Source organism: Haemorhous mexicanus, chromosome 9 (assembly GCF_027477595.1).
Source record: "Haemorhous mexicanus isolate bHaeMex1 chromosome 9, bHaeMex1.pri, whole genome shotgun sequence".
Classification (NCBI taxonomy): Eukaryota; Metazoa; Chordata; class Aves; order Passeriformes; family Fringillidae; genus Haemorhous; species Haemorhous mexicanus.
In genome coordinates, this window is record NC_082349.1 from 31344736 (window position 1) to 31359524 (window position 14789).

General features: G+C 50.1%; 1 protein-coding gene and 1 long non-coding RNA gene across 4 annotated transcripts in view; both read right to left on the minus strand.

Annotated features, from left to right (window-relative positions):
• Positions 1-14789, minus strand: part of RGS4 (regulator of G protein signaling 4) — a 145050-nt gene that overhangs the window by 3807 nt on the left and 126454 nt on the right. Inside the window, exons 3-4 of one of the 3 annotated variants that reach the window (XM_059854846.1) lie at positions 3342-3566; positions 515-619 (exon numbers count right to left, since the gene is read on the minus strand). In XM_059854846.1, the coding sequence (XP_059710829.1) occupies positions 515-609 (95 nt within the window). In that variant the 5' untranslated portion in view covers positions 610-619; positions 3342-3566. Of the gene's footprint in view, positions 1-514; positions 620-3026; positions 3238-3341; positions 3567-14789 lie in introns of those variants that run through there. The other 2 variants (XM_059854845.1, XM_059854847.1) reach the window with 2 other exon arrangements.
• Positions 817-3006, minus strand: LOC132331407 (uncharacterized). Its single transcript, XR_009487569.1, has 3 exons — positions 2489-3006; positions 1572-1845; positions 817-1466 (listed from the first exon to the last, which is right to left on the minus strand). It is a non-coding gene; the product is annotated as an uncharacterized LOC132331407 (long non-coding RNA).

Genomic DNA, 14789 nt, shown 5'->3' on the forward strand with positions numbered 1-14789 from the left:
GTAGCAAACCTTGGCTTTTGGAGCCCTCTTTGGAGAGAACACTGTCTCCTTGCAGGCTGGGAGAGCAGTGACACCCTGACAGGCTGCTGGCTGGTTTGTGTGCCTACACCTCTGTGCAGCTGTGTGTGACCATTGTACAAATCCAGCCCAAAGAGGCATGGGATGCTGATTCTGCAATGTGTCCCGTTGCACTGGGTCTGGAATGGCATTATTCCCCTGTGCAGGACACTGTACACACTCTCTCCTGTGCTCATTCATATTCAGTCACAGAAGTGGTGGCAGAAGGGACCTCTAGTTCAGTATTCTTCATGGAAATTGAAGCCCTCAGGTGTTGATAGTCAGCTGACAGGACTATCAACACCTGAGGGCTATTGCCACGCTAGATCCAAGCCCAGGTGTTCATGAAGAACTGGGAAGCAGCAGCAGAAACACTAATGGAGTCAAGCTTGGTGAAGGAATAAACAACATGCTGCAGCCAGTCTGGGATTAACTAGGTGACAGCACCTGCTCTTACCTCTGGCTTGAAGATAACTTCTCCTTCTTGCCCTGGGAAGAGCTGTAGTCACAGGAATCTGACTTCTGCAGCAAGAAGCCCAGACGGTGCTTCATGTCTTTGGCACTGAAAGAAAAAAATCAAGGAGGAGATGAAGACAATGCTTTGCACTCCCTCTGCAGCCTCCTCACTGCACAGGCTCCTCCAGCATTACTCAGTGACACAGATGCAGGTCACTGACAGGGACTCCAGTGCTGATTTTCCACTCATTGCATAGTGCATATTTTTCATTCTAGACAAAGACAACAATGCCAAAGAAGTAATTTTTCATGTTCATCAGCATCTTCCTGAGAAGGTCATCAGCCTGGAAGCAGGTGGCAAAGGGGGAGAAGCTGCTGTTTTCCTACTGCTTACAGTACAAATATTGTGATAGAAAAGCATCAGCATACTGTGTGTGTCACCTCTCCTTGAGCTGATTTGCCCAGCTGCCAATGAGTGGTTCTTACACCCTCACTAATCCCTTCCTGCAGCCCCTGCCATTTCCCCACCTCATCAGCCAACCACAGGAACAGCAGGGCCACGCCAGGCCATCCCACCAAGCCCATGACACAGAGGGAAGGGAGGAAGTCAATGGCTTGGAGCAAGACTGTGGGGTGAGGTCGGGATGAGCCAAGAGCTCCACCACAACCAGCCCACACAGGCTGCAAGCTGCTCCCTCGCTCCACAGCAAGCTCCTCTGAAGATTCATCCTTAATTCTGTTCCACCTTCCAGCTCAGGACAATCCTTTCTCCACAGCAGCTTCTAGATATGCAGCTGATACTGGCCTTGGCACCTCTCTGGGTTTCCTTCCAGTTTAAGAATGGGGAATAGGTAGACTATGCCTGCTTGCTCAGGGGCACAAGCCCTGGCCTGCCCCAAGGTGCAGCCACAGTGTAAAGCAGGAAATTCTTCTCCTTCTCCTCAGATCTGAGCCTGGAAAGGAGCAAGAGGCTGTGCCATAGGGCTGAGCTCCAGTAGCTCTTCAGCCCCCCAGCACTGCTCTCTGCTCCAGTGCTCTGTCAGGGCTCCTGGCCATACCTGATCTCGCTGCTTGCCTCAGAAATGTTTCCTTTATGGCTCCAGCACTCGGGGAGAGCAAAGGGAGCTCACAGCTGCTTTAGAGCAGGGTGCCTGTGGCCAACACCAACACCCAGACTCTGCCCAGGCCACTATGGGGTCTCTGGGCTGCCAGGCTTGGGCTGCCTGGTGCTGTCATGCTCCTTGCCCAGGAGAAGGAGACTGCTCAGGTCTGCAGGAGGGTGGCAGCAGGAGGAAACGAGACACTGCTGCTTGCAGCCAGTCCCACAGCTTTCTGCAAGAGAGAGATTTTGCTGGGAATCCTGGACAGTGGTGTTTAAAAGATGTGAACTATTTTTCCTTGCATTTTTCAATTTTTTTTTATCCTCATCAAATGTCCTGCAAATTGGAAGTGTCAGCACTTTTTCCTCACATTTTCAGCACCTGTTTTCAAATCCAACCATAAGCAGGAAGCTTTATCCTCAGATGGGAGCCAGCTGAGTCTCTGCTTGCATTTTCCCATGCCACTGCACATCTGCTGGGAGGTGGCCTCAGGAGTGCTGCTGCAGGCACGGATGGGCAGAAAGGCAGCACTGCATCAGCAGAGACCCGCATGAGTTTGGATGGGCTGGATGAGAAGGGAGTATTGTGGCTCCCTCCTGGGCATCTCCAGGCTCCAGAGCACCAGAAAGGGAGTAGCACCCCTCCAGGAGGGCTCATGCCAGCCTAGAGACCCCTCATGCTGGGCTATGGGGCAGAGGGCACATTTGAGGTTGTGCAGGCTCTGCTCTGCTGATCCCACACACCGGGGTGCAGCCAGGTCCTGCAGGGCTACGGTTCAGCCCATCCAGATTGGCACCACACGGCAGGGGTGTGATGAGCCCCACACCACCCCCACAGTGCTGTGCATTGGGGTACAGCCTAACCTGGCCCCTCACCATCGCCCAGGGAACTCGGGCTGATCCCACACCAGCTGGTGCCGCATCCACATCCAACGTGCCCGCATCCCTGCCTGCTGCCACACGGGTCTCTGGTGCTGCCAGGCTGCATTTCTGCGTCTGAAATGCATTTCAGGGGATAATCCTTCATTTTTATCCTGTCTGCCTTGCTTCCCCCTCAGAAGAATTTTTAGAAAATTTAGCAGAGAGGAGCCAAAGGAGAAAAGGGGTCCAAAGACTGCAGCAGAAGCAGCTGACAGGAATATCAAAATATCGCAATGCTAAAAGCTGCTGGTTTTGATGATGGGGATGATGGGAAGGAAGGCTTTAGAGTTCCCCCAGCTCCGTACAAAACCTTTCTGCAATTCTGCTTCTAGCTGAAAAAAACCCACAAAAGCCTCTAAGCGGTCATTTGTATCTAATCTTGCAAAATAATCAGAGCCAAATCCGTCCTCCTGCCTCCGACACAAAGCGCAATGCATCAGCTTGTCTCCGGGCTAACCAAGACCATTACCAGATGCTCAGAAATAAACAGTACCTTTTTAAGCAAGTGGCTGGCAGTGCAGCGAGTCCCTTGCACATCTTGCTCCCGAGGTCGGATCAGTATTCCAGGGAAAACAACAAGGCAGGAGCGGCAGAGGCTGCGCACGGTCCTGCGCCGACTGCGGGCTCGGTTCGGTGTGCGCGGCAGCTGCGCTGCCTTGGCTCGGTTTTATAGCCCAGCCCGGCAGCGCTGGGTGACCCAGTCAGGAGTCAGCACAGCAGCAGCACCCGTCCCCTTTTTGCCCACCCAAGAGGAAGAGGGTGACGTATAAAACCCAGACAAAGGGGTGAGAGAGATTGAAAACCTTACCAGAAACGAAGCTCGGTGTCTGGCTGCAGAGGTGGAATCTTTGAAAAGGGCTCAAAAAGCTTCGGAGACTTCCTCTGTTGCAGGAGGTTGGAATGGTGCAGATGAAAAGCAGATTTTCGCGGGGGGACACAGAGAGCGAAAAAGGTCAGAGAATCAGTTCTCAGACGTGAGATGAGCTTAGCTGGTTCCTCTGTTAATTTCCTTTCCTCTTCTATTTAAAGTAACCTGCACCAAGAAAGGGACAAGAATTTTAAACAGAAAAGGTTACCATAATCCAAACGAATGTAGAAAATAGAGCTCTCAAGGAAAGAAGAATGTAAATTCACCAGGGAACTACCCAGGCAGATGAGACTTTCCTGTTTTATTCCAGAGTCATGTGAATATATATTTTTGGTGAGGCTGCAGCAAAAGCCCAGGGAGGTGCAAGGCACTATTGGAATATAAAATATGCATGTCTCAACACATAAATTTGAGGACAGCTCGCATACATGCGTGGAAAAAAGGAATTGAGGAAGTTGGCAGCACATCTGCCTTAGATATGGGTATCACTGCAACACCTTCTCCATTTGCATTTGCAAAATCAAAAGCCAGACCTGGAGACTCTGGTATCACCAAGGAAAGATGGTTAATTAAAATAAAAGGCTTAACTGTGCCTGCCCAGAGAAGTCTTTGAAGCAGTTCTGAGGGTACTTTATGCTAAAGATTGAGCCCATGAAACACTTTGGGGGGGGTGCTTGCACTGCATTGGCTCTGCTGTAGTTCCAAGAACAGGATGACTTCAGCTACTTGTCCTCAGCCCTTGGATGGTGCAGAAGGCATCTCTCTCCCTGCCTCTCTAGGGAGGGAGAGAATTGGCTGATATTTATCAAGTTGCAGCTCAGCACAGCCTGTACCATCGTTATCAAAGAGGGGAAGTCTTTGGGCAGATGGAGATGCATATGGGCTGCTGCATTTTAAGTCCTGCTCCCACTGTGAAATAAAGGAGCTTCTGATTAGTAGCAGGCTGCCTGCCCACTATCCACTGCTGCATCCCCTCTCCCAGAAACCTTTCACTGCTTTGCTCACGATCTGCAGAAGTTGCAGGATGAGCCTTTCCCTTCTGTGTCTCTGGAGTCTACAGCCAGCAGCATCGAGTCCAGATCCCCAAGAATTTACCTGCCTTGGCATACTGCATCCTCTAAGATCATTAATTGTGCTGAAAGGCAAGGCTCTAATTAACTGTAAAATGCTTTTGTAGGAGTAGGACTGTCCTGCTGCCAAACCTGAGGCAACGAGCCTGTGAGTCCTGCACTCTTTGGACTAAAAATCAGCTCCAGCTCAGGGCAGTGTAAAACTTTACCTGAGTGAATGCCCTCGTCCTTTTAGTGTTGGTGAGTTGACAGCGCTTGGGTGGATCTGTAGGAAGCAACTGAGCACTGGCAGAGTTGGTGCCTATGCTCTGTGGTGTCTTCTGTCTGGGGAGAAGTCTAAGAGCAGAATATGGCCAACAGAAAAATCTTAATTATATATACTTAATTTAATTTGACTATCAAACTTGTGCAATGTTACTGACAGGCTGACACAATCAAGGTGTTTGCAAGCTCTAACCTTGCCCCTCTCTCTGGCAAGGTTAGAGCTCTGGCTCAGGCAGGTCACAAAGGCTGCTTGCTAGGGAAAGAAACTTCTGTGCAGAACACAAAAATTCTGCAGTTTGTCTGCAAAATGCTGTATAACCAGATTTAGGAATGTCACACTTCTCTGTGGATTGCAAGCACGTTGCTGCATGGCTGTAATGACACTCAGATGCTGGTGTTGTTGACATCAGGTCACCTTCTGCATTCCCCAACTTCTGTGTGAGCAGGCTGTAATCAGGAATTTCCAGCACTGCCATCACAACAGCCAGCCTAAAGGGCTTTAAAATTAAGACTATGCTCCCTGGACTGGGCATGAAGACTCCTAGAAATGCTGCAGTTGAAACTTCCCTTTTTCCAGTTCATTAACACTGACTGGCTCAGCCCGGACCCCATGAGAGGAGTTTGGGTTGTGCACTGTTTCTCCTCTAAGCTGTTTCCCAGCTCTCGCAGTTTAATATCCTCTCAGCTACCCCAGCTGGTCTCCAATCTAAAGTATCCCCTTCCATCTCCCACCATCACAGGCAGGCTTCTTCTAGGGTACAGACTGTGCTGTGCTCAACCCCAAACTCTCCTCCTCCTCCTCCTCCTCCCTGCCAGCTCGTGAAGCAGCAGCTCACACCATGTTTTACGCCTGGCACGTCATGCCTGGCTTGCTTCACCAGCTCATGAAGAGCTCAGCGGTGAGGATGAGCTCTGGTGCAGGGCTGGGGGTGGGCTGGGCCGTCCCTGGGCCGTGCAGGGCTTTGGAGGCACCCAGGGCTCTCAGGAGCCAGCACAATTGCAAACGTCTGTGGTACCCACCGTGGCATCCCTCGCCCCCCCCGCTTCATCCCTGCTGCATCTCCAGCAGCTGCAGACGAGGCTCTGAAGGGAGCTTTCCCTCCCACCACTGCCAGGGAAGAACGTCACACGCGTGTGCTCACCCCGCACACGAGTGCCTGTGGGATGTGTCCCTTGGCTCCCACAGCCGGAGGCGGCCCGTGGGAGGAGGCAGGGAGCAGAGGAGCGCCGCTGCTCCCGTGGTCATTGCCCGCGGCTGAGCTGCCCCAGGCTATTGCCCTCCCGCCCCAGTCCCATCCCTTCCCACCCCAGAGCAGCTGGCGTGGGATGGGAGGGCACCAGGCAGCGGCTGCTGCTTTGCACTGGGAGCCCGTAGGGGGAGGCCGTGCCGTGGGGCTGCGAGGATGGGCCGCTGGGCCAGGGCCTCTCCGGCCACAGCTGCCTTCCTTCCCCAGCCTGCCTTGCAGGAGCTGTGAGCCACTCCTGCTCCTGTGCCATCGCTTACAGAGCCAGCCAGGCCCCTTGGGAAGGGGCAAACAAATGCCCAGGGGTGCACGGTGGACACTGGGCAGGGCCCTGCACATCTTTCCCATGGCCATCCATATCCAATACGTGTCCGACAGACAGTATTGGTGAGGACCTGGAGCAGCTCCCACACAGCTGAAAAGCATCAGTGGGGGTGGCACTGGTGCCCAAGCCCCCAGGCTGCAGAAGCCCTCCACATGTAGCCACTTTGGTGACATTTCTGCCCAGGCGAGTGGCCCCAGTGCTGAGCCCTGCTGTGGGGAGGGGACCTGTACACCTGTTAGCAGGTAAGATTTCTTTCCAGCGCTGAGGGCTGCATCTTATCCACGCAGGCATGTGGCTTGAGTGAATTACAGCTAATGAGCAGGGAGCAGAGAACCCTGGAATGACCACTGGGGCCTGAGCTTGGATGGATGAACTCAGCCCATGTCTGAGCCTGACACTGCATGCAGCCACATTTCCTGTCCCAGGGCACTGACAGTGGCCTGACCTCCCTAGGAGACACACGGAGAGGCCACACTTATCCCCACAGGGTCCCCCAGCCAGTGCTGGGATTCCCAGAAACAGTGTCCCACAGCAGAGTCTGAGGGAATTGTCCTTTCCCATGGCTCTGCACTGCACCGTGTGACTCCATGTGTGAGCACGGCCCTGGCTCTCATGGCCACCCCTGGAGGTGGCCTGAGGAGTGGCCATCCCCCCCAGCTCAGCCCTGGCAGGAGGGATGAGTCACCCTTCTGCAATATGGGTCATCTGCCGCTCACACAGAAGATGTCTGGAGTGCATGGATGTATCTCCAGGCTGACCCAGTCCCCTTTCTGCTCTGCATGCACGAGGCAAAATGGAACTCTTAAAGGGAAAGCAGCTTTAGTTTGGTGTCGTAGTTTCTTGATGAGTCTGCTCTTCTCTGAAATGATGCTCTGTAGGCGTTAGCACATTCATTTGGAGCCTCCCTTGGCTCCAGCTTTGCACAGTTCATACAACCAAATATGCAATCCAGGCAATTTCCTCATGCTCTCAGTTGTTTCCTACTTGTATGTGCACCGACAACAGCATCAGTGGCCTTTTGTCATTTCCAAAGGCTTGGAATTTCCTAATCATTCTGAGGGATTGGTGGGAGTCATATTTTTCTTTGCTTCAACCCCAAGGTTTTGGGCTGCCTACTTGTCCTGTTAGTACCCAGAAAAAAATATTTCAACTTGTGTCAAAGGAAGAATTTCATTCAGCCCAAATGGATGGGTTTTTTCCCTCTCCTGATTTGGATTTGCTAATGAAATAAGTGTTGGGTTTTTGTATGATTTTTTTGGTGGGTTTTTTGTTTGTTTTTTTGGTTGATTGGTTGGCTGGGCTTTTTGTTTTGTTTTGGTTTTTTTTTTTTGGTCTGGCTATTGTTCTTTTTTCATGGCCATCAGGCCACAGGAAAATCTATTTTTGAGTAACTTGCCTTCCAATTTCCCGAATCTCTGTCTCCTCATCCATTTTGATTAACAGCCCCTTAAACATTTCCTGCTAATCACAAAGACAATCACTGTACCACAAACCAGTCAACATATGGCGGTTCACTGATGCTTTCTCATACAAAAATCACTTTGAAATGTCTCATTTAGCCACTTGTAATGCATTTAGTATGGATATTATGATACTTTAAGCCAAATATTGATAGCATGTCATATTCACTTATGAATCTATTTCACCACCATAACTTCCTTGTGAAAAAGCTATTAAGCTCATTAGAAAAGGTCTATTTTTCCATTAGATCATGTCAGCTGGTATCAATGACATCACTGCCTTTTCCAGTGTGCCCCCCATTGTCCATACTAACAGTGCTCCTGAACTCATCAACAGGTTAAGAGCTATGTAAGTGGACAGCTCACCCTTTCCTAGGGGACCACTTTAATCGTGAGGACCAATCATGAAGAATTGTTAAGGTTGGAAAAGACCTCCAAGATCAGCAAGTCCAACCTTCCACCAAGCACCTCCATCCCAACTAAACCATAGCACACAGTGCCATGTCTGGTGATGGTGACTTCTCCACTTCCCTGGGCAGGCTGCCTTGATCCGTAACCACCCTTTCAGTGAAGAAATTCTCCCTGATGTCCAGACTGAACCTCCCCTCGTGGAGCTTGAGACCACTTTCTCTCATCCTGTCACTAGTTGCCTGGGAGAAGAGACCAAACCCCACCTGGCTCCAATCTCCTTTCAGGCAGTTGTAGCAAGTGATAAGGTCACCCCTGAGCCTCCTCTTCTCCAGGCTAAACACCCACAGCTCCCTCAGCTGCTCCTCACAGGACTTGTACTCTCCTGAGCCTTCAGCACCTTCATTGTCCTTCTCTGGACCTACTCTAGCACCTCAGTGTCTTTCTTGTAGTGAAGGGCCCAGAACTGGAAACAGTACTTGAGGTGTGGCCTCACCAGTGCCCAGTACAGGGGGAACAATCCCTTCCCTGGTCCTGCTGCCACACTATTCTTGATCCAGGCCAGGATGCCCTTAGCCTTCTTGCCTGCCTGGGCACAGCTGGCTCATGTTCATCCACTCTTGACCAGCACCTCCAGGTCTTTTTCTTCTCAGCAGCTTCCCAGACACTCTGCCCCAGCCTGGAGCATTTCATGGGATTGCTGTGACCCAGAGTCAGGACCCAGCTCCTGGCCTTCTTGAGCCTCATACAGCTTGTCTTGGCTCATGGATCCAGCCTGTCCAGGTCCCTCTGCAGAGACTTCTGGCCCTCCAGCAGAGCAACACTCCCACTCAACTTGGTGTCTGTGAACTTGCTGAGGGTGCACTCGATCACCTCTTCCACATAATGGATAAAGATATTAAACAGGACTGGGCCCAACAGTGAGCCCTGGGGAACTGCACTGCTGACTGACCACCAGCTGCATGTAACTCCAGTCACCCCTACTCTCTGGGCCTGGCCATGCAGTCCTTAACCCAGTGAAAAGTGCACCAGTCCAAGCCCCAGGCTTCCAGCTTCTCCAGGAAAAATGCTGTGGGTAAAATCAGAAAGCATGGCTTTCCGATTCCAGTATTGTTTTATTTTTAAATGAATGGAAAAGAACCACTCTTTGTCCTGAGAGCTCTCTGGTCTATTCCTCTAAGAATCCTAGTGCAAGCCAGTTGCACTTAGCTGATGGGAGACTGTGTGGATCATTCCCAGGGTTGTAGCCCCAGGCAGGGAGACACTCGCTGTCTTTACAATGGACACTGAGCTGCTGTTTATTTAAATAGACAGTTCTGTGTTCCTTCTGTCTCTTCATGTGCTGTTTGCACTGACTGCTTGAGGCTTACTGGGTAGTCCCCTTGTGAGAAACAACTGCTCACTTTGAAAATTTAAAAAGGTTTATTAAACCTTGACAAAAATAAAACAAAAGGACTATATAAGGAAAAATTCACAGTGCTGAGAACTGCCCACGTGCATACTACATGGCTGGTTCCTCTTCAAGGTGGATGCTCACTCTTTTATACCCCTGGGGGTTGCATCAGCCAGCCCTGGCCTCTCCCAAAGTCTGTCAGTCAGCTCTTTGCCATTTATAGGTGGAGACTGCTTCCTTGTAACTGGATTGGAGATCAGGTGTTGCCATGTTGCTCCCCCTAAGCACCAAGGTTTTCCATTCCCAACTGCCCCATGCAAGGGGCACATGTGCAGCCTTCTTTTACCCATCCTAGACAACCCAGGCTGTCTGATGGCAACAATACAGAGGGGAAAGGGAACGGCGGGGAGAACAGAGGACATCTAAACTACAATAACATAACTATACATCAGTAAAGCTTTTCTTAATATTCACACAATAGTTATCTTTTAATTGCAAGAGCCAATCATCTCATTATCCATCTATTACACCCTTGAGCCAGGAGCTGTGATGGGTGGTGGTGGGACTGCCCAGAGTGACCCTGTGGGGCCCATCAATCACAGTTTGCTCACAGTCAGTGGTTGGCACACACCTCTCGCTCGTGGGCCGATTGCTTCACCCCAAGGTATAGAGTAGGAGGAGGCAGGAAGAGAGTTGATGCATCAGAAATTAAGATGTCTTTATGTACAGTGTGCAACAAAACCACTTCTTGTGCCTTCTGCACCCTAGCAACCCAGCTGTGCAGCAGCTCCGGTTCTGCAGCTTTAAAGAGCCCAACCCTTCAATGTGAGTGAGCTGTCTTCTGCCTAGACAAGCGCTGCTGGATGAGAAGTTACAAGCTACAAAACGAAATCTTTCATCACTGCAGATGTAGCGGGATCTACTCTCTTAACCTCAAATGGACCTTTTTTGCTCCCTTCCCTCTTATCTTTGTAGTGGCAGCTTAGAAAGATTAGAGGTGCCCTACTACAAGGCCCATGCCAGGGAACAAAAGCTAGAGCTTTATTGGCTGGTGAAAAGCCCAGGGGATGTTCTGTCAGTGAGGTCATGGCCTCATGTCACAAGCACGTTGCTTGCTGTTCTGCTCACAGTTCAGTTGTTGAGTTCTCTAAGGCAGCTCACAAACGGTAGCTTGGAAGCAGCAAGCATTTGTTAGTGCCTGTCTCAAGGGTATGCCTGTTATTTAAAAGGTGACTTCTTCCAAGCCTGTGAATGGGGTGGCAAGAATCACGATTTCAGGCTAAAGAAACACAAAAGCAAGGACAAGCAGCTGCAGCAGAGAGACAGCACCTTTTCAAAGGCACTGCGTGATGCCAGTGTGCTACATACAATGACTTGAGAAGAAGTAAAAGGTCTTCATGCAGCCCCAGCCTGAGAGACAATTCTAAAAGGTGCCAGGTATCCAATGGATCAGTCGGCCCTGATGTGCAACTGGTTTAAACCTCACAAACAGGGAGAAGAGGAAACGCTGACAGCAGTTGATCCTTGCCTGAAGTTTCTTGACCTCTGTCTTGGAGATGACGTGGACAAATTAAATTGCAAGTAGCAAACATCCAGTGTAGCAAAAATGTGGAATTACTAGAGCAGGCAAATGTGAGTTGCTGCAGAGACTGGTTGCATGGGACTGCATACCCTGTGTAACAGTCATGCAGAGGCTTCTGGAAAACAGATGACGCTTGCCGAGCCCTGTTTTGTCAGGACATCTTGCTATTTAAAATTTATGTTGCAGGAGTGCTGAAAGTCTGGGCAGACCTGAGTTTCACTGTGCCAGAGAGAAAGATTTAAAAGTGAGATGGAGGAAGAGCTGTGAGCAAAATCTATGGCACATGGTTGTGCCCAGCAGCTGAAGCTCAGAGGGACAACATTCAATGCCTTATCACTCAGAAATTTCTGCTTTTTCAAAAAAAGAGGAAACAACTGCTTCCTGTTGTTACATTTTATCCTTCTGAACTTCTCAGCAGAATGCAAGTGCCTGAGAGTTTAGTGTCTCTTCTGAAACCAGTCTTTCTGGTACTCCAGATGCAGGCTGGATGCTAAACACTGCAATTACTGGCTCAGCAGATGAGCCTCCAGTAAGCTGCTCTCCCAAGGCACATTCATGCTTTGGTGCTTCAGCTAGAAATAAGTTTTGAGGAAAAAATATGGGCTTCTACACGTGTTTTGAATCAACCCTCCAGTGTATCCATAACTGGCTCATGTAACACAGGATCACTTGGATCACCCAGAAATCTGACCAACACTTACTGCAGCAATCCTAAATGGTCATCCACAGGGGACTTGTGGTTCTAAGGATGTAATGCAAAAGTCAAATGAGATACTGTGTTGGATAACCTTATAAATGGAGCTGCAAAGGTACATTATGGACCTGGACTTCTTCAGATCAAGTATGTTCGGCTCCAGGACACTGATCACTGGAAAGACAAGTCAGCTCTAAAGACATGCATCACACTGAAAAGAGCAGCAATGCTCAGTATTGTCATGGTATAAATCATGCACAAAGAGTATTATATTCCATATGCACAGAGTGTTTATCTCATTTGTTCATCATAAGAAATTGCAGTTTGAGACAAATTGCGTTTCCCCATTTTGTGAAATTATGCTGCAGTCCCAGTCAGTCCAGCTAAACCTCACACACCGAAATCTAACATGAGATTGCCACTCACTTTAACTTCCCTAATGGACTTGTCCCACCTGGAAAGGATTGCCAGACACAGACCTTGGCTGTTACATAGAGCACTAGATGACCATCAAAACATGCCCAACATCCCATCAGCCAGGAAATCCTGCCTGGGCATTGCTTGTCCTCTCCCCATGTCACTGGGACAGCTGCACACCATGGCCATGCTGCCCTGTGCATTCACCTCTGCTCCATGGGTCGTGTCCTGCCCTTGTGCTGCCACCAGACACCAGCTGTATTTCTCCCTGTCCTGTGAGCACCAGCATCTTGTGGTGCCTGTGAAGGGAGGGCCAGGCTGAGAAATGGGATGGACACATGCTGCCTGGGAATGGGAAAGGCTGGGGTCATGAGAGCTGGAAAGGGAAAGAATAACCAGTGATGTACGGGCAGGAAGCTCTGTGAAGAGAGGCCCTGAGATGAGCCATGGGAAGGAAGAGGACACATCCCACAGAATCTGGACAAAACAATCCTTGGGAACACTTTCCAGCAGCCAAGGATCTCCAGGGACATTCATCTGTCCCTGGAGGGAGCATCTGCATGTGCTGAGTGGCCTTGCTGACCTGCAAGAGAGGTCACAGTGAGCTGAAAGCCGCTCCCCAGTGCTTTAGGACAGTGTAGTAGGATCTCTAAGAGAACTGTGCCACATATGAGCTCCAGAATGATTCTTCAGCTCAGCAACACCCAGGTGTCTTTACTGTCATCTTGTGCTTGAGATGCATCATGGAGAATCACTTACATTCGGAGTACGAGCAGCTAAAAATAGTACTAATATAACAAGGATAAGAGATGAATTTCCAAATGGAGCAAGAAAACCCAGAAGCCCCTCACAATCATTATATATTCCCATAGATCTCAGACATGCTTTGAACAGGAAATGCCGTTGCTGTTTGTTAGGAAAAGAGGCAAATTGCTTGTGACAGTGGCAGATGCCTGGAAGGCTTCATATTGGAGTGATTTCTTTTTGCCCCCTCTTCCTTCAGCATACCTTGTTGCTCTCCATCTTTTAACCCTGTTTCCTTCAACCAAAATATATGGGGCTGACCTGCCAGCAGGCATGCAGAGCATCTGGTAAGCCATCACATTAAACCTTTCACTGGCACAGAACAGAATGGCATCTGTAATTTTCTAAGTCAGCATCAACAAGGCAACTCTCCCGGTCTTTTTTCAGGCTCACCCTCAGGGTGGTGCAGTTTCTGCCGTGTGCAGAGGGTCTGTCCCTTCTGATGTGGGCATGTGCATCTGCAGCGTGATCTCTGAATAAGCACTGTGGATCTGTGAAATCTTTAAGAACTTGTTGATGGGAGACAAGCAGAAGGCTCGAAAGCAGAAACAACCAAGAGCTCAGGCTGCCATGATACCCCGATCCCTGGTGCTCACACTCCTTTCAGATGGTGTAAAAGGTACTCCTGACTGCAGGAGGACACATACACAGAAAAAATCTACTTATACCTCACAGGATTAGCTGCCTAGTGACCTCTCAAAAGCTGCAGGATCCCTGAGTTTAAGCCTTATCTTAAGAAAAAAGAGATTTCCCTCCCTTCGTAGGAGCCCTTTGAATACGGTGACCCCTGCCCTGGTGGTCTCTCTCACCTGTCTCACACACATGCTGGCTCCCCCCACACTCTTCAAGCCCTGCACTGCCCCTGAGCAATCCCTGCCCCGCTGCGAGTACAATGCAGAGGAAGTTGAGTCTTCTAAATCCTCTGAATCGCTCCGGTGGCTTTAGGGGGTGTTTACCCCTCCTGTTCTAGTAGACAAGGGCTGGAGGGAAGGTACCTTGAAATCCGAGCTGTATTTAGAGTGACAGGCAGCTGATGCAAAACAGGCTCAAAAGGCAGTTTGGAAAAGATAAATTGGGTAGAGAGAGGCCTGGCTCACCCCTCCCACAGCCGCAATAAAGTGCTTGATGTGTCCCTTCTCTGCACTTGATCACGTTCCTGCTGCCTGTGTTTCATATTATGCAACTGATTGACTTCACAAGATGTGAGAACAGAGCGTCTCCTTGCCCTGCTCCCTGATGTGTGCTAAGTGTATTAGACTGGAAGGACAGAGCAGAAATCAAAACAAGCCCCGAAGCTGCCTGGTTTCCCTGCTAATCGCTTGTGCTCGGATCTTTGTGCTACAGTAGTCTGAAGGCACCACCCTGAGCATGTTTCTCTGGTCTGCAGAGCTGTTCTGCTGCAGCTTCCCTGTGAGCACTGGGATACTTTCTGTAACGAGCAAAAACTGTGCTCAAACAGGACTTTTCTCTTTGAGGGTTAATGAGCACCTCTCGAAGCAGACTCTGCTCCATGAGATGTGCAGGAAGGCAGCAGGAGGCACAGAGGCCAGCTGTCTTGCCAGCTGCATGCCCATCACACAAGGTTAAAGTCACACGGCTGTGGCCAAGGGCATGACCTGCTTGAGAAGTGCCCTAACCCCTGAAGGCTCAAGGCATTTCTCATGCAGGCTCAGACTGCTCCCATTCAAGAATCCACTGCCCTAGAGCCAGCATATCCCACTGTAGCA